Consider the following 26,117-nt stretch of genomic DNA (forward strand, 5'->3'; position numbering starts at 1 on the left):
AGGGGGCGAGTCGGCCAGGGGGCGAGTCGGCCAGGGGGCGAGTCGGCCAGGGGGCGAGTCGGCCAGGGGGCGAGTCGGCCAGGGGGCGAGTCGGCCAGGGGGCGAGTCGGCCAGGGGGCGAGTCGGCCAGGGGGCGAGTCGGCCAGGGGGCGAGTCGGCCAGGGGGCGAGTCGGTAAGGGGCGAGTCGGCCAGGGGGCGAGTTGACCTGACACCATGTCTATTGGCGCGGCGCCGGCGAACCTCAAGGTTTGCTGATGGAACCTCCACAGATCAGCTGATCGAGACCAGGAGTGCAGGTAATTTTAATTTTTGTTAAATATGGCCAAACTATACATCAAATTAAAGCTCTCGATGGGAGAAATTCAATGGTACAAACAACATTGTCATAGGTGCTTCCGTTCAGAAGTTATGTCCTCCCAAAGACACCATACTCCTGGAACTCTTCTGGTCGTCATTCGAGTTAATGTATTTGTTAACTAAAAACCAACCATACTATTCAGTTTTGGTTCAAATATAGTCAAACTATACATCAAATTAAAGCGCCTGATGAGAGAAATTCAATGGTGCTTCCGTTCAGAAGTTATGTCTTCCGAAGCACACCATTATTACTCGTGAAACTATTCTGATTGTGTGTTTGTTTTTATTTCTGTAACCACGGCGGAGCAGCACCTACTGAGGAGAAAGTGATGCCTCCAGATATTCCCGTATATCAGCATCCCAATTCCTATGCCCCCCCCCCCACTTTTTTCTGCATAAGATGGAAGAGTAATATATATTAATGTAACCTTATTGATCTTCAATGATTAGGTCTCCTTTTGGAAGATCTTCCTGCAGCTTGTGGAGATCCACTCATGACCTTTTGTGATGAAGCATGAATCCAGAAAGACTCATTTATGTGTAAAATAAACAGGGAATATTGACACACCTTTTAAGACATGTTCCTTTCCTCCAATAATTGAAAAATTGTTGATATTCCCTGCCCTGGCTACAATCCAAAGGGCTTTGGAAAAAATCTGACTCCACCACACTTACCACCATTGATCTCCATTATACACAGACTGGATAGGACATCGCGCCGTGTTTGTGCACGAATGCGCGGCCGAACAATGGCGGCGCGTTTACTGTCAGACGGGTAAACGCGCATTGTGCTTTCACTTTATTTACTTTGGAAAATGGATTATTGAATGAAATTTTTCTTACAGTAGGGAGTTCAAGCGCTCCTCCCAAACAATCTTTAAAAAAAACCCTGAACGATGAAGAGTTACCCTCCAAACAGCTTTTCCACACTTTCTTGATATACACTTTCTTATTATGCATTTTCGAAATTCAAGAACCCCCCATTTCCTTTTCCCTTATTTTTTTTTTAAATCCCTTCCCCTCCCAAAAATGATTGTAAGTAAATTGCCATTTCATTTTTGGCACATTGGTCATTAGAGCACACTGAATTACTCCATCAACGAAATGAATAATTGTATTAATAATATGCTGAAATGACATCATATTTTTTAACTGAACACTCACACGAGAAATTGTATGGAGATTCATTCAAATGATTGATATATTTATTAAAAAACCTGAACATAAACCAATTACAATCTAAAAGGTAAAAAAACCTTAATTTTACAAAGTAATCAGTAAAAACTTCTTCCCGTCCCTAGATTGATCAGGGAATGACATCGTTTACCTCTTTGTGATGTTGTGTGAAAGGAGATGAATCACAAACCAAAATAGTTCTATACTAATTTTGTCAAAGAATAATTCAAGCTACGCACGGTCTTGCAATTAAATGTTTAGCTATACTTCTGAAAATAAATATAATTACTTGTAAGTGTAATGGGAATCGTTTTTGTGAGCGAATATGACGGTGTTTATGGCTATAGCTAGTAATCTTATATAACTGCGTACACAACATAATTTCAAACCGTAAAAGTACTCATTGCTTTCTTCACCATACAAACTGTCAATAATGTGACAGTCATCTTGGGAGCTTATAAAAATACTTGCATTGAACTCCACAACTTCTTTCCAAAACCAATATCAATCAATGTTAACAGTTCCACATCGTAAAAATTGATTAAGTCAAACGCTTAGATGCTTATCACATCGCATGTTCCATTCAGTGGATGATACAGTCGATTCCATCCCTCCGTGAAGTTCTCCATTCTCGTCCGGCTCGGTCCTGCAGCTGGTGGTTTTTGCTATACGGCTTTGCTGAAGTTTTTTGTTTGATATGAAGGTCAATCGGCCAGTTGTGCAGTAAGTTAGCATAAACCATCTCCTCGGCCCGGTTTCTCTTTATAAAGAAAAGAATAGAAACATTTCGGTAGGCGTTAAGCCAAGGCAGACATAATTCAATCAGATTTTGCAAGTCTTAAACAAGTCAACTTTTGTTCATTGCCATTGCCGGGTCAATCATGCACGTTTAGGCCTATGTCTTTTAAAGAAAAATGATGCCGACCACTGAGCATGACAGGCCTAGATCGCATGGAATTTGAACAGAATATCTCGCTAGCTACTACACAGGCCCGTCCCCTCAAACTCAGAGCGACATAATTCGCTTTGTCATTCCCATGTTCATATTCCTCCATGCCCTGTTGTATAGGCCTCGTTAAAAAACAACTTACTTGCGAATAATTGTCCTATTCTTCAACGCTCCTTACTTCCCGACTCCAGCAATCTAATGCTGCGCACACCTTGACTATACTCCTCGTCGAGTTTGATCAATTTAGATCTCTGTTTCTTGTATTCTTTCAAAAATGACAAAGAAACCGAAGAAAAGCCAACTTCATTTTTTAATCCTCCGTTCGAAAGTGTACACAACTCGAATGCGAAATTGCGTTCTTTACCCTTTTCAAAAAACGCGCGCGCGGACGCACGTTCGTACGCGATGTCCTATCCAGTCTGTGTATATGGAGATCAATGCTTACCACCCCTCCCCCATCGAAGGTTACAAGTCAAGTTTTGGCAGCAAATGGAAATGCATTAATATTATTGCTGATGTACTTAAATTAATCCTTTAATCAAGTTAAAACATGATGATTTGTTTATTATTAAGGGAATAAATGTGTGCTCCGGAGGTTTTTATCACTCGTTTAATACCGCTTAGAGTCTGGGTGCTGATAATTACCCGAGCCGGAGGCGAGGGTAATTATCAGCACCCAGACTCTAAGCGGTATTAAACGAGTGATAAATACCGACCGAGCACATATTTATTCCCATTCATAAATACCTTATCCGTAAAAAAATTCATATAATTCGTTCAAAAAATCCCGATTTTGTTCAACAAGTTCACTTCATGCTTTTTGAAACATCCCGCTAGCAAAATAATGGAGTGTTCAGCTGGCGAGTAAGATGTAAACAACCCTTTTATGGAGATTGACGCGCGCGTAACGTGTTCTGCGCGATGTCACGCAGAACGCACCTGGGGCATTGCGTTTTGAATTTAGAACTATAAAATTCTGACTCGCTTGTAGTGTTGCGCATGCCTACGTGAGGATTGTGAACGTTCAACCAATGAAACGGTAAGAGGCACTGGATTTTTAGGAGTCCACATTTTATTGTGACACTGGAAAAGTGTTTAAGACCAGCTAGCCATGTCTTTATCATCCGTTTAATACTGGCCACGTGACGGGCTCTCGACCAATAGGAATAGCTAAACTGTCTGAAGTATTTATGAATATTAATTCATAAATACCTCAGACAGTTTAGCCATTCCTATTGGTCGAGAGCCCGTCACGTGGCCGGTATTAAACGGATGATAAAGATATGGCTAGCTGGTCTTAAACACTTTTCCAGTGTCACAATAAAATTTGGACTCCTAAAAATCCAGTACCTCTTATCGTTTCATTGGTTGAACGTTCACAATCCTCACGTAGGCATGCGCAACACTACCAGGGAGTTAGAATTTTATAGTTCTAAATTCAAAACGCAACGCGCCAGGTGCGTTCTGCGCGACATCGCATAGAACATGATACGTGCGCGTCAATCTCCATAAAAGGGTTGTTTTCATCTTACTCGCCAGCTGAACACTCCATTATTTTGCAGGAGGGATGATTCAAAAAGCATAAAGTGAATTTGTTGAACAAAATCGGGATGCTTTGAACGAATTATATGATTTTATTTTAACGAAAAGGTATTTATGAATGGGAATAAATATGTACTCCGTCGGTATTTATCACTCTGTTTAATACCACTTAGAGTCTGAGTGCTGATAATTACCCTCGCCTCCGGCTCGGGTAATTATCAGCACCCAGACTCTAAGTGGTATTAAACAGAGTGATAAAAACCTCCGGAGCACACATTTATTCCCTTAATTAAAACAATAATTTTGAAATCAACTGAAATACATTTGTTGGTCATGAATGGACGTTTGTACGAGTTTCATTCGTAAAAAACAATGAGTTACTGGTACAAACATGACAGCGCATCATCATCATCAACTGCGTCAAGGGCTGGCCAAACATCAGCGCGGAGATTGTCATTAGACTTTTAAACAAATACATTTCTACAGACAGCAATCATACGCAGGAACAAAATCAAGATATTCTTACTCAGAAAGGACCAAGGAATTTAGTGATATAGGTTTACAGGAATCCCCCCCCCCCCATGTTCTGCATATCTAAATTGTGAAAAAAGTGGCAAATTTGATCAAAATTTGGCAGAAATTGGCAAAAATTACCTTAAAACCTTATTTCTTGACCGTTTGAAACGAAACAAAAAGCATCGGCAGATTGTCCTATCCTATCTGTTCAATAGATGGCAGTATTTATCGATTTGGAAGTCAAGAGAGGGCGGTATTAATCAAAAACGGTAACCCATTTTTTGAGGCATGAAAATGCCAAACTTAGTGTCAAAATGGCCGCGCTCATGGCCTAATGACGGCCGTCCTGAAAATCACGTTCTGAAACTTCTGGTTTTGGACAAATTGAGGTATGTTTTTCCCGATCTATTGCCATTGTGTAAAAGAAGACATATTTGTGGACATGTAGGAGTGATTTGAAGCTGAAATAGCTTGATGGGACACAGTAACATTCATTTGAAAATCTTCAGTTTTGTGTGTCACCAGAATAGGAAATGTCAATATCGCGGTACCTCTATTACATTGCGGTAGGATGGGTTGCCCTATTATTAAATATTATCGCGGTACCTATCGCGGTAATATTATCACGTTTCTCGTTCGGAATAGAGATTGCCCACTATTCACTAACCTTGAATTGTCCTGTCTTTTGTGTAGTGTACTATACTGTGTTATTATGTGTAGTATAACTCTTTCTTTTCAAATTGATATAAAAAAACGCAGTGGCTATCGTTACGGCAGCCGTAAACGTAATAACAATGGGATTTTCATTTGTCAATGTCAGTCTTTGATACAAGTTTCATGTGGGTATCTGTCGTCATTAATTTGTTTTAGAACGTGTCTCCACCTTGCGTGTGTTCAAAGCCCATACTGTTGTACAGCGCGGATCGGAGCACGTATTACTATTATTACACAAAACAGTCGTTGATAAAGTGCAACTTGTTTTTCTTCTTCGAACGGTGACGTCACGTCAGACGCCCTCATTCGGCAAGTCGGTGCAAGGATTGAGCTTCGCTGCGCGGCGAACACATTGAGCTGTAAGTTTTCAGAATATTTTGCTGTTTCTCTTCAAAATTTTCGCTGTAACTTCGCTGGAACAATATAAGGGGTCTCATGGAATGTCATGAATGTGTAGATCAATCCAGGGTAACTGTCTCTCTCATTTGTATTCTCTTTACCGGGTTTTTGGGGGGTCTTTTTGTCCTCGCGTGGGTATGTGACTATGCTACTGTGAAGCCGTCACCAAAGTATGCCAAATCGGTGGAGCGTTTGTATGGAGGGGCCGGTACACGTAATTCAATGCTCCACTCAGTAGAGCTAGGCCTACTGCAACTTTTATAAAAACATGAGAAGAAAGTATAAAATTAGAAGGAAAAAAAGTGGATTTGAACGTTACGAAATTCGGACTTTAGGTTTTATTTCCCTTTTAAAAAAATCCTCCAAAGCCTCAGGTTAAAAAAGGGAAAAAAATTCGAGTGCAAAACTGTGATGCGAACCCGCAACCTCGCGGTGCAAAATCCTACCCTCTATCGACTGAGCTGTCGCACTGCTTGCTAACACGCGGGGAAACAAATAATTATATACCTGTGTGCGTATCAAAAAAGTATCGTAGAGGGCGCTAAACATCGGCTGCCGTAAGGATAGCCACTTCGAATTCAAAATGCAGCATGGATATTTTGCCGGAGACGGCAAACCTTTAGTAAACGTTAGAGTAGGGAGATGGGGAGGTACTATTCCAAGTCCCATTATCTCCCTCTCTTCCAATATATCTCTCCCCCAATTATATCTCCCCCCCTCTCCAATATCTTTCCCTCCCTCTCCCAATATCTCTCCCTCCCAATATATATCTCTCTCCCCAAATATCTCCCTCCCAATATATCTCTCCCCCAATATCTCAGTCTCAGAATCAGGCCAGGCTCTTAATGTTTACAGTTGCCCTCTTGGAGATCTCAACACAGACTCACAGCGACTGGTGTGCCCTCTATCAATACTTACAAATAAAAAAAACAAACAGTGTTTTCTTAGGTTTACAAAACAAAGTTTTAACTTTATTAAAACACATGTAACTTTAACAAAATATAATTTATAAACCAGAGATTTAAAAGAGGCGAAGTGCACTTCTCCTATGACATCATGTTACTGTATTTAAAAGAGGCAAAGCGCACTTCTCCTATGACATCATGTTACTGTATTTAAAAGAGGAGAAGCACGCTTCCCTTTGCTAATAATATTTATGACATCATTTTTATCGATGAAACTTAATTTACAGTTAGAGGAGAAGCACGCTTCCCTTTGCTAATAATATTTATGACATCATTCTTATCAATGAAACTTAATTTACAGTTACAGGAGAAGCACGCTTCCCTTTGCTAATAAGGGAATAACAGTGTGAGGAGCCGGTCTTCACTGCGTGATAATGACCGGGTGTGGGGGTGACCGCTGTTAATTGACCGAGACGCAGTCGAAATCCATTAACAGCGGTCACCCCCACACCCGGTCATTATCACGCAGTGAAGACCGGATCCTCACACTGTTATTCCCATTAATAATTACCTTTATAACGAAATAAACGGTTAAAATGCTCCAATTTTGTGACTTTCTATTGGCGATATTTCCAGACTTTTTTGTGTTCATGTTCATGGGCCATATTTTAGCTTAACAGCTATAACGACGTTAACTCAACAGAAACTGCTGCCGTAGCGAAACAAATTACAACAATGTTTTCATATCTTTACCTGATGGAGGAAGCTGAAATCTCGTTTACACATTCCTTGTGTCCGGAATTACAAAGATGCTTGGTTTAGGAAAGGTAAATATGTCGGTGGGTGAAGTGTTCAAAGAAAATAAATCATAGATTTACGCTTTCGTCGTAAACATCCTCAGTATATACTGCACTGCTGTACGATGTCGTTTCAAAACTTCCTTACGCACGCGCACGCACGCATCCCTAGCAACTGTGTTGCGTACGCGCGCGTCAGTCTCACGCGATGGGGGTTGAGCGCATGTGCATTGCTCAATTGTTAAAAGCTACCGCAGGACTGTTTAATGACCAATCATTGGCTTGCATGGGGCTGAACGGGGCTGGATCAATGCTGGTTCAGGGGCCATTTATTCGCTTGATCGTTGAAGCCGGTCCATTATCACCGTTAATGACCGGCCACGTGATCGAGTCTCGACCAATCAGAAACCATCAACTCTCCAAGGTATTTATTAATAATATTTATGGCATCATTCTTATCAATGAAACTTAATTTACAGTTAGAGGAGAAGTGCACTTCCCCTATGACATCATGTTTAATACTGTATTTAAAAGAGGCGAAGTGCACTTCTCCTATGACATCATGTTACTTTATTTAGACGAGGAGAAGTTTGCTACCCTTATGACATCATGACCATATTAAGACGAGAACTATCGATACCCTTATGACATCATAATTATATTTAGTGAGTAAGCGTTTTGGCCAATTTTTATATCATATAGATACATCAAAATGGTACACTTTTAAGTTACTTTTTAAAAAATATCTCAATGTTTTTACACTTAAAAATGGTATTAGCGGTACTTTGAAAAATCTTGCTTGTGCGATAAACCCGAGGCAAAGTTATAAAGTCGCCTAGACTCTTTTTCACAGGTTGCGATGGGTAGTCATCATCTGAAAAATTAGAGGTAAAATAGGCATTTACACTCAACGTTTTGTCACAAACATCACATAAACTAATGGGTGGCTAGACTTTTAGTGATCGTGTAGGTAAATCAACATGAAACCCTTTACATGTACATGATCGCCAGACTTTAATGTTTAAAACCATTTACCTTTTGGCTGGTGACTGCAGGTTGAGCATTTACGTCCACACCTATCGACATATTATGTTGAAATGACACGAAATACTGAATTGCGAAAGATTTTCTGGAAATTTCCAAAGCTAAATTTAGTACCTGACGTGCATATAAGCTATACAACCTAAGGACAATAGGCGGTATTTTCTAACAATACAGGCATGAACTAAAACGGGGTAGCAAGTCTTTTGTGTGATGTGACAGGTGAAGGCTATGACCGTGTCAGGTATGGAGCGCCGATGGTATGGATAGTATAAAATGAGCAAAAAGGTATGGAGCGCCAATCGTACATTTAATAAAAAAACAAACGTAAAAATAAAAAATTTTATTTTAAAAAATAAATCATTTATAATAAATGAATCTTTTTCAGAGTGAAAACCTCGAGCTATCTGATAAAACAGATCAATGCGATCACCATATAATCATCGAGAATGGTGTCTTAATTTGTGAAACGTGCGGTGAAATAGTCTCACGTTACTTTGATTTTTCGGTAGAAAATGCGCAAGAAGATCGTATCAATTGGTCCATTTTAAAGAGGAATCAAAAGAAAAGTCTGGAGAAACTGATTTTTTTCTGTGTCTCCAGAGCAAGACTCAGAAGATGTCCAAGAAACAATCAATAAATATAACGAGCTCGTTAATTACAAAACATTGAGGGGAAACGGATGCGTTAAACGATCATGAATAGCCGCGTGTTTTCATCATGTAGTTCGATTAGACAAAGAACGATTTAGAGATTTATTTGAAGTGACTCAAAATCAATTGAATAAAGCACTAAAAAGATACAATGTCCACTACAATAAAGGCGGGGCCGAGGGTGACGTCCTAAGAGGTGATAGAGAGGTGTAACTCGGTGGATCGCCTTCATAATGTTTATTTACCGAGAATTCGAACTTGTAAGTTTTTTGATAAGAGATTTTTTTTCTTTTGCCAGCTGTTCGTCTACCCGTTTTTTAACTTCTTTTTCAAAGTCTGAATCGTTTTTAATTTTTTGAAGCTTTGTGCTGGTCTTTGTTCTAATTTTCTGCTTAAGCTCGTTAAATTTTGCGAGCTCTCTCGTAATCAATAAGAGCTCTTCGTGCGATATATCTCCGTCGTTGATGGCTTGAGACACGTATTCTTCAATCGTGTTAAGTTTGGAGTCCGCCAATATTTTAATCTGGTCGTGCTTTTTCAGCTTGGCGGATAATCGCTTAGACGTGATTCTAAGCAGAATATCTACACCAAAAGTGCCTATAAACGTTCCTTCTAGCACCAATCCAATGGGGGCTGATATAACACCCAAGAGAGCGGGAATACTGACAGCCCCCGCTATAGCCCCCAATCCTTCTAATCCTAGCTCTACGTAATTAATCGTGTCGATCATTCTCTTTATTTTTTATAAGTGCGCTCTCGGTGGTCTCTCTCTTTCAAGATTAAATCTCTTCAATCTTTTTAAGTCTGTACACTTTTGTTTCTTCGTTATCATTTAATCGGTGTACATCTCCAGAAATATCGGGGTATAATACCTTATTATCTATACTCATGTTTTTAATATACAAAGATTTTAAAATTAAAAGATCTCCAACTCTATCATTATACTCACACCCTTGTTGTTGATGATCTGTCCTTTTTCACCTATGATTGAAAATGTTTGTTTGTCGATTATACCGTTTTTAAGTTTTTTGAAATCCTCGACTCTATCAGGCTCTGGTTTGCGCGTACCCACAGGTACGATTTTTAAGATATCAGACGGTCGACCATCGAGGAAATTTTTACTCGTACTTAATTGTGGGCAGCGAATAAACAAACATTTGAACGGATTAACGTTGTAAGACCCCGTATACACCACTTTGGGTACCAGTCTTCCTTTGGGTAAATTGAGTAATCGAGAAACTTCTCTGTTTAAACGCAATTTGAGTTTCACGTCGGTTACCACCAACGTCACCTTTTTAGATTCTCTAAATATTCGAAAACTTACCCCAGGTATATAATTTAAAATGGAATCGAACCAATCGACGTCGTACCACCCCGGTGGTATGGTGACCGAACCGGTGATTCCAGCTGGTAACGGCGCTAAAAGACTCGGAGAAATAAAATCTAAATTATCACCAGACACGATAAGACTCCCCCGTTGACCTCCGCTTCTCTAATTATTCTAACCCTAGATTTGCTTATTATACCTTCGATATATATTCTAGCGCTATTTTTTTACCTTCATTGATGAAGCTTTTTCTTTCAAGTAAAGTTGTTATTAAAAATATAAGCGTATTGCGTTGTACGTCGGTTAGTGTTCCTTTTCGTCTTTTATTGAGTAAAGTTCTTTGTCTTTCAATTATTTGTTCTACTTCTTTTCCGATCGATTCTAAAGCAGAGTCTAGTCTTCTTCGTACGCTTCTTTAAGATCGTTTATAACTCTATTGAAAGTATTTCGTCTCTAATTAAAAAGTCGTAGGGTATCTCAGGTATCAACGATTCAATAAACTCTCTATCTGTTCTTACTTCTATATCTAAGGCAACCTGTTCGTATCTTCTATCATCATCAGGTCTTTCAGCGGGTCTCCCATCTATATTCGTATACCAATCAATCTCCGTGGCGCTGGAAATATTAAAATATCCAGGGTTAAACATCACCCTTTTTACGCGTACAGATTTTTGACCATTTAAATTATCTACGACGTCTTCTGATTTAAATGTCTGCTCATTTTGAAACAAGTGAAACGAATGCATTTATTTTAAAGTCTTTTTATATTAAAACTTAAACTAAAATAATGAGTGATTTTGAGTCGTTAAAAAAGCAGATGCAATCGATAGCTGATCAGGTAACGAAACAAGTAAATCAAAATGTAGCTAATCGACAAGCTACCATATGCACCCCTGCGCATGTACTAGACAGTCCGTATCTTACTGGCGAACTCGAGATTATGGTCAACGCGTCTAACACGTTTTTAACCTCGTTTCCCGACTTAATCTCGGACTATAAAATATCTCACCTCAATACCAACGATGCTTTACTTCGTTGGAAAATATACCCCATGTCTTTTTATCAAAATCAGTCAAACTTTGCGATCTATTGCGCTACTACGGGCTGTGGTGTTGGAATCGATAGTTTAAACTCAAACAAGTGTTATGTTGAAGCCTTATTTAATTTTCATCCATACTTTATGGTTAGAAGGATATTAAACGACATGGCCGTAGCAATACCGGGAGAAGACGCGTTTGATGCTCTCAGCAACAACTATAATCGTGGAACATTTACCGACATCTGTCGGAAGTTTGGCATCGATCGAAATAAGGCTTTTAAACAGACGAGAGATCAAAAGACTTATGGCTTAGGTTGGCTTTTTTTTTTGGAATGAAAAACAAAATCGTTTGTACTCTTGCCGTTAGACTATGATAAAAACACGACCACAATCGACGCTTTTATCAACCCCAGGGGTAATAAAAATTGGGGTTTAGACGATAGAAAATAAACACAATGCTTATTTTAAGCATTGGAAGGGTTATCTCGAACAAGACGACATCGTCAAAATGGCTTGGTTAGATTTTATACCAGCCAAAAGTTTGTTTACCCCCGCGGGAATCATAAAGATCAACGAATCGATCAGATCTTACGTGTACGCTTTACTCGGTGCGCAGGCTCAAACAAAAACGAGCGTATTATCACCAGGCACTGGATTAGACGCTCAGAGACAATTTAACGTCATCGTTGAAGATATCATCAATGCAGTATACGACATGGAAACGAGTATCGATCAATTTCAAGACTCTTTGCAGTATGCCAGAACGCCTTTAAATTTTGTCGTGAAACCGGGGTTGTATTTATTTCCATCGGATATGAACTTGAGGGTAGGAACGCACGACGGATATAACAACAATCTTCAAATCGCTACCCAGAGTATGAAAACTGGTTTGGTGTTAGATTTAAACTCACAACCTCAACCGGACGACTCTTTTGATGACACCGATGACGTCGCGCCACCAACACCCCCAGAACCTATGACGAACGATATTGTATCATCAACACCAGCACCTACACCAACACCTCCACCAACACCTACACCCTCACCTACAGTTTTAACCCAGGAGCCCACGAAACAACAATCTCACCAAGACGAAAAATTATCGTTGACGGTAGGAATGTTAGCTATCGTTGGCATGGGTATTTTGGATTACGAGGCAACGCAATAAGTCACACTCTAATCACAAAACAAATCAAAAAAGCCTTACCAACTTTGTGCTGGTAAGGCTTTGTTTTAAAAACTTTAATTATAACTATAGCTACCGTCGTTTTTGCAGGTATGCAAACACCAAGGCTCCCACACCCAAAAAATAAGCCCACACGTGTTCGGCCAACCACGATACGGACTTCCTCAACGCGTTAAATATCCAACTTAGTACGCTGCCTATTATACCCGGCAGAGCACCCAACGCGCTCGCTCCGAGTTTTTTAAGAGCAGATGCAAAATTAGCCAGTTGTTTTGAAATCCACTCTTTGATACCACCTTTTGGTGGAGTTGGTTTTGGAGGTGTTGGCGATGGTGCGGTTGGGGCACCCACACCTCTCACGCTAGCGACGATGCTACATGTACTCACTATCTTACTGATGGCAACATTTTTTAATCATCCTTTTTATACAGCTTGGCAAAAAAGCCTTAATGACTGGTGAACTGGATAAAAATTGCCACTTGAAAGGGTTTTGGCAACGCAAAAAGAGAAATAATTGGGATGCCGCGATAATAGGGAGTCCGACTATGCGATGAATAGTGAAGTTCCCTACAAAAAAATCAACACAAAACACAAAACAGTAACTTCAAGTTTAACCACTTCCTCCATGGTTTAACTGGCAGGATCCACGTGTCAAAACCGGCTCCATGGATGGTCTCTGTTGTCATGGTTGTTGCTGCGTAATGACGTTTACGCCTATAATCTGATAAGCGTATGGTGCCCCAAATTCGTGATTGCACTGCCCAGTATTATTTGCGCAACTACATGTAACTTTCCCGGCTCATCTTTTTGCCCACAACACAGACCGACTTCAAATCATTGTCGATGATCCATCGTCACATCCCCTTTATTCTCAATGCAGTTATGTGGAAATCAAAAGCTTTTCCGAGAAGTTAATTTGAAAGAAATCAAAGGGAGAGTAAATTATTGCCATACTGACTGGATACAAAACGTAACAGTATGGCCCAGAAAACTAATTAAAAACATAGCTACAGTTCGACTTTCCGATCATGTGACGCCGTCCAACCTCAGAAACACGAAAGACAACTTTGGAAGTCCGGTCGACTTTCACTCAACAACAAAGCTTACCCTTGCCGTTTTGGAATGTTTTATTGTCCTTGTTTTCTGTCCCTCTTTCTCATCTCTCCTGTCAAACTGTCCAACCTCCCTTCCCCCTTCCCCCTCTCTTCCTGCACCCTTCAGTCATGTTGGTCTTGTCTAGTCATAATTTTCTTTTAACATTATTAGTCATTAGTTCCTTTTCAAATTAATTTTTTATTATATTTACATTTGCTTTGTCATTGTACCTGTTTCATTTGTTGGCCGAATAAATAATAATAATAATTATAATAAAAACGATGTGCGCCTTAAATCACTTTATTATTTTACAATCTGTTTCACTGAGATTCAGATTTCGGTACCGAGTTGTTTGTCGGAATGAGACCTAATCGTAACGTTTAAAGTTTCTGTTTAGCCGAGATGCAGATTTCGGTACCGAGTTGTTGGAATGAATATGCTTTAAAATATATTTCTGTCGGAATAACACCTAATCGTAATGTTTAAAGTGCCCCCCCCCCTCCAAAAAAAAAGAAGAAAAAATGCATGCAATTTACATTAGACTGATACCTTTTTTTTTTAAATTGAAATGAGGTGTATGCGGTTATGTGTCGAGGCGGCGTGATCGGCCACGGTGCAGGCACGCCTATATAATTACATGTAGTTGATTGATATTGCAGGTGTATTAGAATGAGCAATAAATGCCGGAGAACATTGTTACAGAAGGGTGGTTTTGTTATGTTTTTGATGGAGGGGTCATTTCAAATATATTTTCCCATGTATTTAAAAATAAAGCCACGGCATACTGAATATATTTTGTTGCATTTATTTCTATTATTGGAGAATCTGTATACACTTGTAAAATGTTATGTAATTGGCATATGGTTGATTTTCAGCAAAACAAAAAATCTCGGAACTCTTTCCATGCATAGGACTTAACTTCTTAGATTTTCGACAAAAAAATATTATAAAATATAAAATTTTTGTGGATTTAATTATACTTCGTGATTTTAAATATTTTGCATACAGTTGTGTCTAGTACCAAAAATCAAAAGAAATTCATTTATTTCATATTTAAACAAACGTGTATTTAGTAACAATGTCGGATGGCAAACTAAAGTTACTTTATCAAACTAGAGACCAGAGTTGTGCATATTAAGAAAATTCTTTAAAATAACTTAGTTTTACTATATTCATAAATTAAAGTTATCACATCTTTTGCTTGAGCTTGTTTAATACATAGAATAAATGTAATTTAATTGATTTGTACGATTATTGACCTTTGCTATTAATCAAGTGTCTTTTGTTTTCTTTCATCGATAGTTAGAAAATATCAGACGACAAGTTTATTTGTTTAAAGACCAATTGACGTTATTGCCTTGTTAACTACCCAAACGGTTTAATTTTATGAAAGGACTCCTTAACCCCACAAGTCATGCTGTAACTCAAAGTTACTTATTTGGTGAATAAATGACCAGTAAAGACATAAACTACATTAAAGGGAATATACAACATTTGCAAACATCGAAAAATAAAACTACCAAGTTTTTACCGTAAATACCTTACTAGGATGTTGGTAAATGACAGTCTAAAGCATCCTGTAAAATTATGGCACCTGGTGTGAAGTCATTTTCAAGAAAATGGTATTTTTGTATACGTTTCCAGCGGTGGTCAGCCGACCATTGTTGGAAAAACCTAACTATTTTGCAACTACTGTTCCAAATTTACCATTGTTTATTCAGTTCAAATTTTGTTCGCTATTGGTTACATATTCATGAATGGGTGTAGGCCAGCTAGACTTGTTCCCTTACCTTACAATTTTCCGGCATCTGGAAATTGATCCATTTTATCTTTAGTGGAGTCAGGGAACCAGACTACATGTACTTGAACATTTTTGTTTTTCTTGTTTTTTCAAGCATTGTCGAACAAAAAACTTCAAACATGTCAGTGTAACAAAATTTGATCTATTATACTTACCCCTCAAATAGTTCATTTCTGAAAATTACAGCAAAAGCCAATGATGTATATTCCCTTTAAGTAACACTAAATGAAGTTTAAGCACACAATTAACCCAACAGGAGTTGTTCCTGGCGGCAGCACACAAAAAAGAATAACAGCGAACAAAACAGAAACTGAATCCCTTTCAGTAGAAGGTTATATAACCATGGTTATATAACCAGTGGAAAAATCACTGAAGCCTGTACATCCAAAGCATACAGGTAGATGCGTGTACAGCTTCATTGATAGTTGTGCCTGCATAAAGACAACAGCCCACTGTCCACTCACAAGATACGGTAGTTATTACAGTCCGCATCATCCGGGGTAGGATTTCTTAAGCAGTTAACAAGGTGTAGATTTATAACAAGTAACAAAGTAGAGAGATGAAAGATTAGAAAGATTACAGTTAATTAAAGGGAAAATACAACATTTGCAAACATAGAATTTTTAGAAAGATAAAACTACCAAGTTTTACGAAATACCTTACTAGGATGTTGGTAAATGACAGTCTAAAGCATCCTGTAAAATTATGGCACCAGGTGTGAGGTCATTTTCAAGAAAATTGTATTTTTGTATACATTTCCAACGGTGGTCGGCCGACCACTGTTGGAAAAACCTAACTATTTTTCAACTACTGCTCCAAATTTACCTCTTTTTTTCAGTCCAAATTTTGTTTGCTATTGGTTACATGTTCATTAATGGGTGCAGAGCAGCTAGACTGGTTCCCTTACCTTACGATATTCTGGCATCTATAAATTGATCCATTTTATCTTTAGTAGAGTCAGGGAACCAGACTGTTTGAACGTTTTTGTTTTTCTTGGTTTTTTCAGCATTTTCGAACACAAAATTTCAAACAGTGTAACAATATTTGATCTATTATACCTACCCCTCAAATAGTTCATTTCTGAAAATTACAGCAAAAGCCAATGATCAATGTACATTCCCTTTAGTCGAGTAGCATTAAGTATGAGATTAAAATGAATGATGGATAAAGGTAAACTAAATACATGTATTGTAAATAAAACTAACAAAAATAATTAATTGAATTAAACCGTTTGGGCAGTTGAAAAAACATAACGTCAATAGGTCTTAAACCAATTAAACCGGTCCTCTGATATTTTCTAACTATTGAGGTGGTAGTAAACAAGAGACACTTGACCAATCAACAAAGGCCAATAATCTTATAAATCGGATAAAATTATGTATTTTTTCTATGTATTGAAAAAGCTAAAGCAATAGATGGGATTTATTAAACTTTAATTTATTAATATAGTAAACATTTTTATTTAAGAATTCGTCACTGTTTTCACGAAAAGGCGAATTTAGTATTTCACTGTCTGAACAAACATTTGAGATAATCGCGTTTAAAGTTGGCCCTTTTTTTCATATGACAATTTGAAACGTAAAGATGCATAAAATATGCAAGATTTATGTATCAGAGGAAAGAAGAGCTTCTAATCTTCCCAAACGTAGCAAACTTTAAGAAAAATAGGTGATTAGTTTTGCAGAATTAATCAATTAAAGGGAATATACATCATTTGCTTTTGCTGTAATTTTCAGAAATGGATGGAATTGGGGGGTTGGAAATATATAGCAAATATAGTTACACTGATTTTTTTGAGGTTTTGGGTTCAAAAATGCCATAAAAACCAAGAAAAACAATCATTTTCCTGTAGTCTGGTTCCCAGACTCCATATAAGAAGAAACAGAGCAGTTTACATACATTGGGGAATTGTAAGGTCAGGGAACCAGTCTAGCTGGCTTGTACCCGTTCATAGGTGTGTAATCGATTGCAAACAAGTGTGATGGTCAATTGGGGCCAGTATTTGAAAAAAAGCCAGTTTTTTCCAACGCTGGTCGGCCGACCAGCGTTGGAAATTGATACAAAAATACCACTTTTCTTGAAAATGACAGTATACCAGGTGCCATGATTTTACAGGATGCTTTACACTGTCATTCACTAACAGTCCAGCAAGGTATTTCGAAATGATTTGGTAGTTATATTTTTTGATGTTTGCAAATGTTGTATTTTCCCTTTAAGAGAAGTGGCTGTTTGTGAAACGAAAAAAAAAGAAGACCAATTAGCAAATTCGCCTCTTTGTGAAAATGCTAAAGTGACTACACGCAGATTTCGCCCTTCTGCGGTCTGAGTCAATTCATTTTTTTGTACAGCACGCGCAGATTCTGCCCCACTGCGCATGTGTGGCATTGCCAAGTTTTACTTGTGTATTTTGATAGTGTATTAAATAAGAGTAGCTCCCCTTAGAAAAAGAAAATCATTTTAGTTGAAGTTTAGATGTCCCCACCCCCCTTTGTTGGTAGTGTGACCACTGTTTGTTTACTTAAGCCTACATGTTCCCCCTATAAAAGCTGCCACATGGTCAAGTCACACTTCATTTCAGCCAGCAGACCAAGAGACACTAGACATACATGCATATATTTTCCTCCTAACTGGAGTGTCTGTTCTGCTTGAAGTTAGTCTGTTGCCGAGTCATTTGCTTTGGTGAGTTTTCTTTAGTATATTGTCTACTTTCATTTATCATGTATAATTATTTTTGAACTTTATTTCAGTTTTCGTTTGAAAGTTTGTTAGTTTTTATAGGAAAAGGTGATTTTTATCAGCTTTAATCTTTGAAGAATTGCCAGTTCTGAAGTGACCCTTTTCATATTATTTGGCTTAAGACTTAAGTATTTTTACTTCTTTTGATGATAGCTGTTTTTATCCCTTCTGTTTTAATGATGAAGGTTAAAGTTTTGTATGAAAGTCCCATTTCGATTCCATAAGAGAAAAGTTTCTAGTTGTTCTCGGCTGTTTGACTGCAACCTTGGTTTTACTGAAGGATAGATTTTGCCTTGTTTCATTCAGTAAGGTTAAGATTTCACTTTGATTTTAGATTTTCTCATTTTCCTCTTGCATATTTTTTTAAAGTATTAATACATAAGTATACAATGTACATGTACATGTAGATGATCTCAACCATGTGCTTTAGCTTTTCATAGAATTGTCTTTGTACTCATTTAACTCACATGGCCTGTGTATAGGATGGTGCCACTGGACTTGTTTTATTACCTGCTAATCCTTCACTTTGGGGATTAGTGTCTCCCACTTCCTTTGTATCTTAGAACTTGTTTATTACATCATGAATATTCATTAGATCATTTCCTTATATGTTTTCTCTTTTTGTATTTTCTTGTTTACAGACTTTATTCCTGCTTGAGTGTTCTTTGAAAGATCCACTATTCACACTGTGTTGGTTTTTGGTTTTAGTCTTTGGTTTTTAGGTTTTATTCTTTGCTTTTAGTTTCTGGTTTTTGGTTTCAGGTTCTTGTGAATAAATTCTTTTTGGTCCTTTTTTTGTTCGAAATCTAGAATTCGTCTCTGGTCTCTATTAATTCAGTTTCCTCGCGACTTTTCCCTTCAAAGATCCTGAGTTTAGTTTAGTTTTGTTAGTTAATCCCCATTGAGTAATAGTCTTCGCGAGTTCCCCGAAGTGTGTCATTTTTCACGGTTACACATGCACCTTGAAATTCACCTCTTCGTGAAAACATTTTAATGCACGCGAATGGAATTCGCCCCTTCGTGATATACAATGTACGCGCTATTGTATTACAATGTATTTATTTACTGAACATTTAATACCATAGAGTGCGAAAATTCGCCCCTTTGTGAAAACGCAAAACGGCACTTTTGGCAAATTCGCCCATTCTTTAATTAGGTTAATTAAGATTTTAATTAATTTTTTGAAAGTATAGCCTCGCCAGGTTGTAGATATTGATATATTTATTCATTTTCACAAAAAAAAACCAAATTTCGAAAAACAGACGATTTTCATGAAATTCGCCCCTTTGTGAAAACGGTGATGAATTATACGATAATGAAAAGGACTCCTAAACCCCAAGGTCATGCTGTAATTCAAAAGTACTTATTTGGTATTAAATGACCAAGAAAGACATAAATATATCACAGAGGTACATGTAGGAATCATTCTGGTTGTTTATACTCGGGCCTTCTGCGCAAAAGGGTATTTTTGTGCATTTTGTCAATAGGAGTGATTATCAAAATTGCCCTTTGGGTATTTGCCCTTTGGGTAATTTATATGAAGGTGCTCTATGGGCAATGTCATCCCTATCCACAATACTATTTGGCGATTGTGCAATGCTATGCTGTATGAATTGTTTTGATAAAATTGATACGTGCTAGATAACTGCTCGTATATTATTCATCTGGGGAAGTTTGAAATCCTGACACACTTTGTGGATTTTCAAATATTATCAGGGGTGTGAAATCTCAGCTTTAAAGCTGATTTCAGCTTTTTTTTTGGTTTTGGATTTAAGCTTTTTTTTCAGCTTTTTCCCTCACTTGCTGTGTACAACAGTAAGGAGATTTCCCAAGCTCAGCTTCTTTACACCTTTTTTCAGCTATTTTTATAAGTGATCCTCCTCCAAAACCCCCTTAGTCTGGTTCCCAGACCAAAAGAATCTGAATATTTCCGATGAATCTTAGGTCAGGTAGCTGCTAGTGATACATTGTAATACAAAAAAGTCATGTGACTAAAATGGGAGGAATGCCTCTTTTTCCGAAAAAAAACCGCAGTTTGCCAAATGTATTTCGTCAAAATCTCAGATAGCGACTGGGTATTTCTGGGTATAAAGTATGTTATATTTTATAAGTACCTTGCTAAAAATTTAAAAATGAAGTTGATAATCAATATTCACAAATGTGACCTGTTCTGTCAAAATCAGACTTTTCTGGGCATAAGGTCGAAAATGAGACTTTTGCATATTGTTAAAATATGTACGTTTTCCTTTTAATTGGTGGTTTAATTTTTGAAACCTGTAATTCCTGGGCAAAGTTATGCTATTTTGAAGTTCATTGTGTCGAAAAGTAGAAGACGTAGAAAATGGCCACGAACGTCACAAAACAGACATTTCTGTATTTAATATACCTCAACAAATCATCAAAAATACTATATTTAGAGTTCAAATTAGGGTTTCAAACTTTTATAGTATATTTTAGACATGTTCAGGATTACAAATATGCAAGAATTAGAAAATCCAAAAAAATCACCCTCACAGCATTTTTTGGCCCTATCTTAATTTCAACCTCTGCCCATAATGCAGAAGCGTCTGCTTTTGACAGAACAGGTCACAAATTGCATCAAGAAACTTAAACTTCAGTGATGATTTTATGCATCAATTATGCACTTCTAAGGATCGTACGAGGGGCGAGCTTTGCTGCGTATTTTAATCTGGTGACGGTTACCGGGATTCTCGTAAACTCAGCGTGGTCTCCATTTTGGCTTTGCCTGCTAAGATGATATTAGGGTCCCTTACTTTTAAGATTACGGGTCAACCTTAGTCAATTTTTCTTACAGAAATATCAAACTGTATATGAAGCGGGTAATATTTGTTTGTAAAAACTCATCGGAACATTTAAAGCAATGAAGTGATGAAGTGAATTCGGAAACGAAGCCGAGCATTGAAAAAAGGGTGTCAATGTTGTCATGTTTGTTTTTAGCCCCTGAGGGTGCCTAACCTACTGTTTAGACGTCTGGGCGTCAGGGGAAATTGTCAGGTCAGGGATCCAGACTAAAACCCCCTCTCCCCCCCCCCCCCCCCCCCCCCCCTCAAACAAACACACCAAAGATCACCTTCGTATCCGGTCTTACTTTGTCATACAGATAGCACAATGACGTGGTTTCAACAAGGCAAGCACCCTTACGTCAGGGACCAAGGTAAAACATTCATCATTTGTCTCCATCTTTGAAAGAATCCTTTCATATATTCCCCTCCCCGGCCACTCCCATGCCCACCTTACCTTGTGATTGTAATCAGTATGTTTCTTTTAAGTGCATAAAGCCCTTTTCACACTAGACAAATCTCTGGGTTGACGCTAGGTTGACGCAGGGTTCAAAACATGCATCGTTTCACACTTGAAGAATTTTAACCCTGCATCAACCCTGCTTCAACCCCGAGATTGCTTTCGCCCCGGGTTAAACTTAACCCTGCTCCAGACCAGGGTTGAGATTTTCAACCCGGGTTGAAATTCTTGCCAGGGTTCAAAACATTAGTGACTGAGCATGGTAAGCTTGATTTGCATGAAACAAGTGTGACACAATGCGGGGTTGAACGCAGGGTTGAAAAATAAAAAAACTCAACCTGAGGGGGCACTGGGTTCGCCCAGGGTTGAGTTCAACCCGGGTTGAAAAGGGTGACTCAAGGGCTTATGTTATACATACATGTACATGTACATGTATCTGATCACTGCACTCTGGGATGGGTTAACTTTGATTTCATGGGAGGGTCAATTCACTGAGATGAGATCTTGGCCTACAACTTACAGTGTAGACTAAGAAGTGTGTGTTATATGTAGCTGTGGTGCATTGAATTTCTGCCTACATTTGACATTACAATTGTTGACTGCTGTGATGTGGGATATGACGTTTTGAGAAAAAAAAACGATTGTTTGTTGTATCGTGCCAATAAGTCAAAAAGATATACACTGTGTGGTTGAAACTAATGTGTGAGAAATATTTTAATCCAGTGTGATCTAACCTTTGATATAACAAAAGGTTCTGTTGGCTTTTCTGCTTCTGTGAAAAGAGAAAGGTGATTTTCTGCTTCTGGACATTGTTCAGCAGCCTGAGTTAAGTCTGCCTTTCAAAAGCAGAAAATGGAAACATCAACAATGTTTAATCTGATTTTCTGCACTCTGTTAAAAGAAAAGCAGATTCCATGTTTCGTCCACCAGCAAAAAGGAGGAAAAGTAAGATCTGCTTTTCTGAGGTATCAGAAAAACAGATTTAAGCATATTTAACAAAAATATCCAATCATCTTTTCCGATAATAGAAAAGCAGAAGAAGTGTAAACTGGAACCTTCGGAAGCATTCAATCTGTTTTTAAACTTACATGTAAAACTTTTCATCCTCCGTAAATGCCTGTTCCTGGTGTAAACCAGGAACAGGCATTTAAGTAAAAGTAATATTGCCTCAAGTGTCTCTTTGACGGTGCTTCTTTTGCTTGCAAATCTCATGCTTCATTCCAAGACTTAAACAAATCTGCTTGTTTTTCCTTTTCTTTTTTTTCTGCAAAATCTTCGGGATGTAACTTTTGTCCTCACTTTTCTTTGCCATCTTGGTGCCATTAATTCATTCAAGGGTGATAATATTTTTTCCCCAAAACATTCCCAATCCCATTCTACCTGCTGTGTTTTCTTTCGAAGTTGACCCTGTTTGAAAAAAAAAAATTGGTTTTGTCGTTAACCGACATGACTTTTTCAAATAATCAGTGTTGCCCTAGAGCCTGCGAAAAACAAAATTAACTAGAACACAATATTGAATTTACACCCCACTGAAGCAGAAATTCCATTGCTTGGTTTGAACATGCACCAAATTTTGATCCTGTGCTGCCATATTTTGATACAGCTTGTCATTGGAAGGAGTCCAACTTTTGTTTGTCTCCTCTTCATTTTCCACATTTTCCTAAAAATACAGGGTGAGTCAAAAAAAGCGAAACCCAAATGTCGGGACCAATTTTGTAGTGAAGTTCTGCATGTAGCACTTTCAAAATCTAGGATATGAAAGCTCAATTCATAAGCTTTCGTTTAGTACAAGAATCATTCAAATCACGACATGTACTTTTCAAGTTGCGGAGTTTTAAACACAGCCGCCGTTTTAAGGTTCTGTCCACGGATCACAAAAAGTTCAGTGCTCTTTCAGCAACACAAAAACAAATCACATAGGGATGTGTGTGAATTGTTTTCGTTTTGCTGAAAGAACACACATCTTTTGTGTGATCCGTGGACAGAACTTAAAATGGTGGTTGCGTTTAAAACTCCGTAACTTGAAAAGGACACGAGTGATTTGAATGATTCTTGTACTAAAAGAAAGCTTATGAATTGGGCTTTCATATCCTACTTACTACATATGCAGAACTTCACTAAAACAATTGTCCCGACATTTGGGTTTCCTTTTTTTTTTACTCACCCTGTAGAGTAGAAATAGGACACAATGTATGTGTGATTCAAGAATTCTATCAAAGGGTCCTTTCACTTTTCAGCGCTTAGTGCCATATCCTAAGCAAAAAGCCAATAACCAAAGCTAATACGCTTTGCACACTTTGCTTTGCTTTGCTTTGCACTATAACGCTAACCACCCAAACACCGCCTTGTTTTTCACCCTCCCCCATTGCACAGAATACGACCAGCGTGTAACATTAGGTCATGACCGCTCCAGACTTCACCAAGCTGCTCAAATGGGTCGTCTCTTCATGTTGCACGCACTAATTGAAGACGGTGCTCGTGTTAACGTCACAACCTATAATGGTGTGACGCCGTTACATGATGCGTGCAGTTCCGGCCATCTTCACTGTGCCAAGAAACTTATAAATGCCGGCGGAAAGGTACATTAATTGTTGTTCTTTCCCCCACCTCCTGTCCTATCAACCTATCTTCCCAGAGTCGGATGTCTTTGATAGATCCAGTTTGCACCAAGCAGCAAGTAATGGTCGCCTACTGCTCCTTCAGTCTCTTATAGATCAGGGTGTATGTGTCAATAGAGCCAACAGCAATGGCGTGACAGCATTACATGATGCATGTCAGACAGGGCACTCTATTTGTGCAGGCAGGATCATCAATGAAGACACTGAGGTACATTTTGTTCAAATTATGGGCAGTCTTTCCATACATAGTGTGTACATGTACATTGTACTATTGGTGTGTACACACCAATTGTGCACTCAAACTGCACCAACCCAAGATGTGTACACCCTTGGGAGATGTGAACCCTACCAATTGACAATTGTACTACAGACTAATGCTACCGGTATAATCAAACTTAGATATCATTACAGTGATGGCTCCATGGTTGCGTGCAGGTGGTATGCACACACGCAGTGCACCCTCAACCAATAGGATTTTCAAATTACATACGCGCCTCAAATTCAGAATGCGTCCGGCATGCGCTTGAGAGTGTTGTTAGCTCAGTAACAGATTTATCTGCATTACTAGTCTATACCTCAGGGGCGGATCCAGGAATTTTTGCAGGGGGGGGGGGGTTCATAGGCTAAAAAGATTGAAATGTAGACACGTTTTTTTCTCCGGACACTTTGCCTTCGTAAAGGAGGGGGGGGGGGGGTTCGTACCGATACCATACTTTCAATGGGGGCGCTGTTCGAATCTGACGATTATTAACACTATATCACCGAATAATGTACATGTTTATACCCCCTAACCAAGCTGGCTCTGTACGTACCGGTATTTTGTCCAAGGCCGCATTGTTACTAGCACAATATATTTTTTTGGGGGGGGGTTGCATTTTTTTTTCATGAATTTCTGTGGAAATTTTTTGGACAGAGCTGGGGGGGGGGGGGGTTGACCCCCAAAATCCCCCCTCTGGATCCGTTCCTGTACCTACAGTACGATCCTCAGAAAAAGTTCAGCGTCAAACTTCAAGTTGCTGGCTTTGACTCGACTTGAAAAATGTGTGACTTGAACTAGGATATGAACTCAAGGCTCACATTTGGACCAACGGCCTTGAATTCAAACACAGTTGATTTAATGGCCTTTTTTCTTTTTGACTGTAGTTGAATGCAATGGACATTGACTGGCACACGCCAATGACCCGTGCCTGTGCAGAAGGCAAGAAAGATTGCGTGCAGCTTCTTGTGCAGTCTGGTGCAAAGCTGAACATTAACAGCGAGAAGTTCTCACCGTTACATTGTGCTGTTGCCAAAGGTAAATGAAAAGAAAATTAGGAGTTGGTTTACTAATAACCCTTGAGTGAACATTATTTATTCTGCAAAATTATCAATTTGATTGTTTATTTCTGACAGTCGGCAGGGTTCGACCTTAATTAAGGTAGGATCCTTCCTCACTCTTGCAAAATCCAACACCAAATGGCAACTAACATCCAAACTGATTACGGTGGCATACCTGACCCCATGAAAAGCATAGTGCAGTCCTCGCTCCAACCGAATCAAACAAAACATGCAGTTGGATTTTGAAGGGTTGGTGTGGTAAGGGTTAATAAGCCAGTTTGATATCTCGATGAAATAGTCCAGGTCAAAGGTCATTCAGGATAAAATCACTGACGTGATGATACGCGATGTTACGCGATGTTACGCGGACGCCCATTCTGATTTTAATTATCGCACGAGCGTCGTGGGCCCGTCTCCACGCGCGTTCATACGCCTTCGATTATCCCGAATGACCCGTGACCCATACCATTGTGCACATGCGCAGTTGAAATACCGAACTGGTTTATTGTGTTTTACACTTTGCTGTTGTTACATTCTGTCAAATTTCAGAATTGTGCTTAGAAATTTCATTTAGTCACACCCAGGTAGGCACCCAACAAAGAAGCAATAAAAGCTACATTCCCACCTCCTCCCCTCCCTCTGTTTCCCATAACTCCTCCCCCTCCGTAATCATCTTACCCATGTGCT

The 26,117-nt window shown here is 38.7% G+C and overlaps 1 protein-coding gene across 10 annotated transcripts in view; it reads left to right on the forward strand.

The window, feature by feature from the left end:
• The first annotated feature begins 198 nt into the window (after positions 1–198).
• LOC119721885 (ankyrin repeat and SOCS box protein 9-like) overlaps positions 199–26,117 on the forward strand; it is a 29,941-nt gene continuing 4,022 nt past the window's right edge. Inside the window, exons 1-5 of one of the 10 annotated variants that reach the window (XM_038191822.1) lie at positions 18,065–18,177; positions 18,876–18,924; positions 21,356–21,409; positions 23,869–24,074; positions 25,257–25,407. In XM_038191822.1, the coding sequence (XP_038047750.1) occupies positions 21,364–21,409; positions 23,869–24,074; positions 25,257–25,407 (403 nt within the window). In that variant the 5' untranslated portion in view covers positions 18,065–18,177; positions 18,876–18,924; positions 21,356–21,363. Of the gene's footprint in view, positions 298–4,672; positions 4,931–5,552; positions 5,615–16,000; positions 16,025–18,063; positions 18,178–18,640; positions 18,925–21,355; positions 21,410–23,868; positions 24,075–24,130; positions 24,322–25,256; positions 25,408–26,117 lie in introns of those variants that run through there. The other 9 variants (XM_038191824.1, XM_038191829.1, XM_038191823.1 and 6 more) reach the window with 9 other exon arrangements.

Source organism: Patiria miniata, unplaced genomic scaffold (assembly GCF_015706575.1).
Source record: "Patiria miniata isolate m_02_andy unplaced genomic scaffold, ASM1570657v1 HiC_scaffold_14, whole genome shotgun sequence".
Lineage (NCBI taxonomy): Eukaryota > Metazoa > Echinodermata > Asteroidea > Valvatida > Asterinidae > Patiria > Patiria miniata.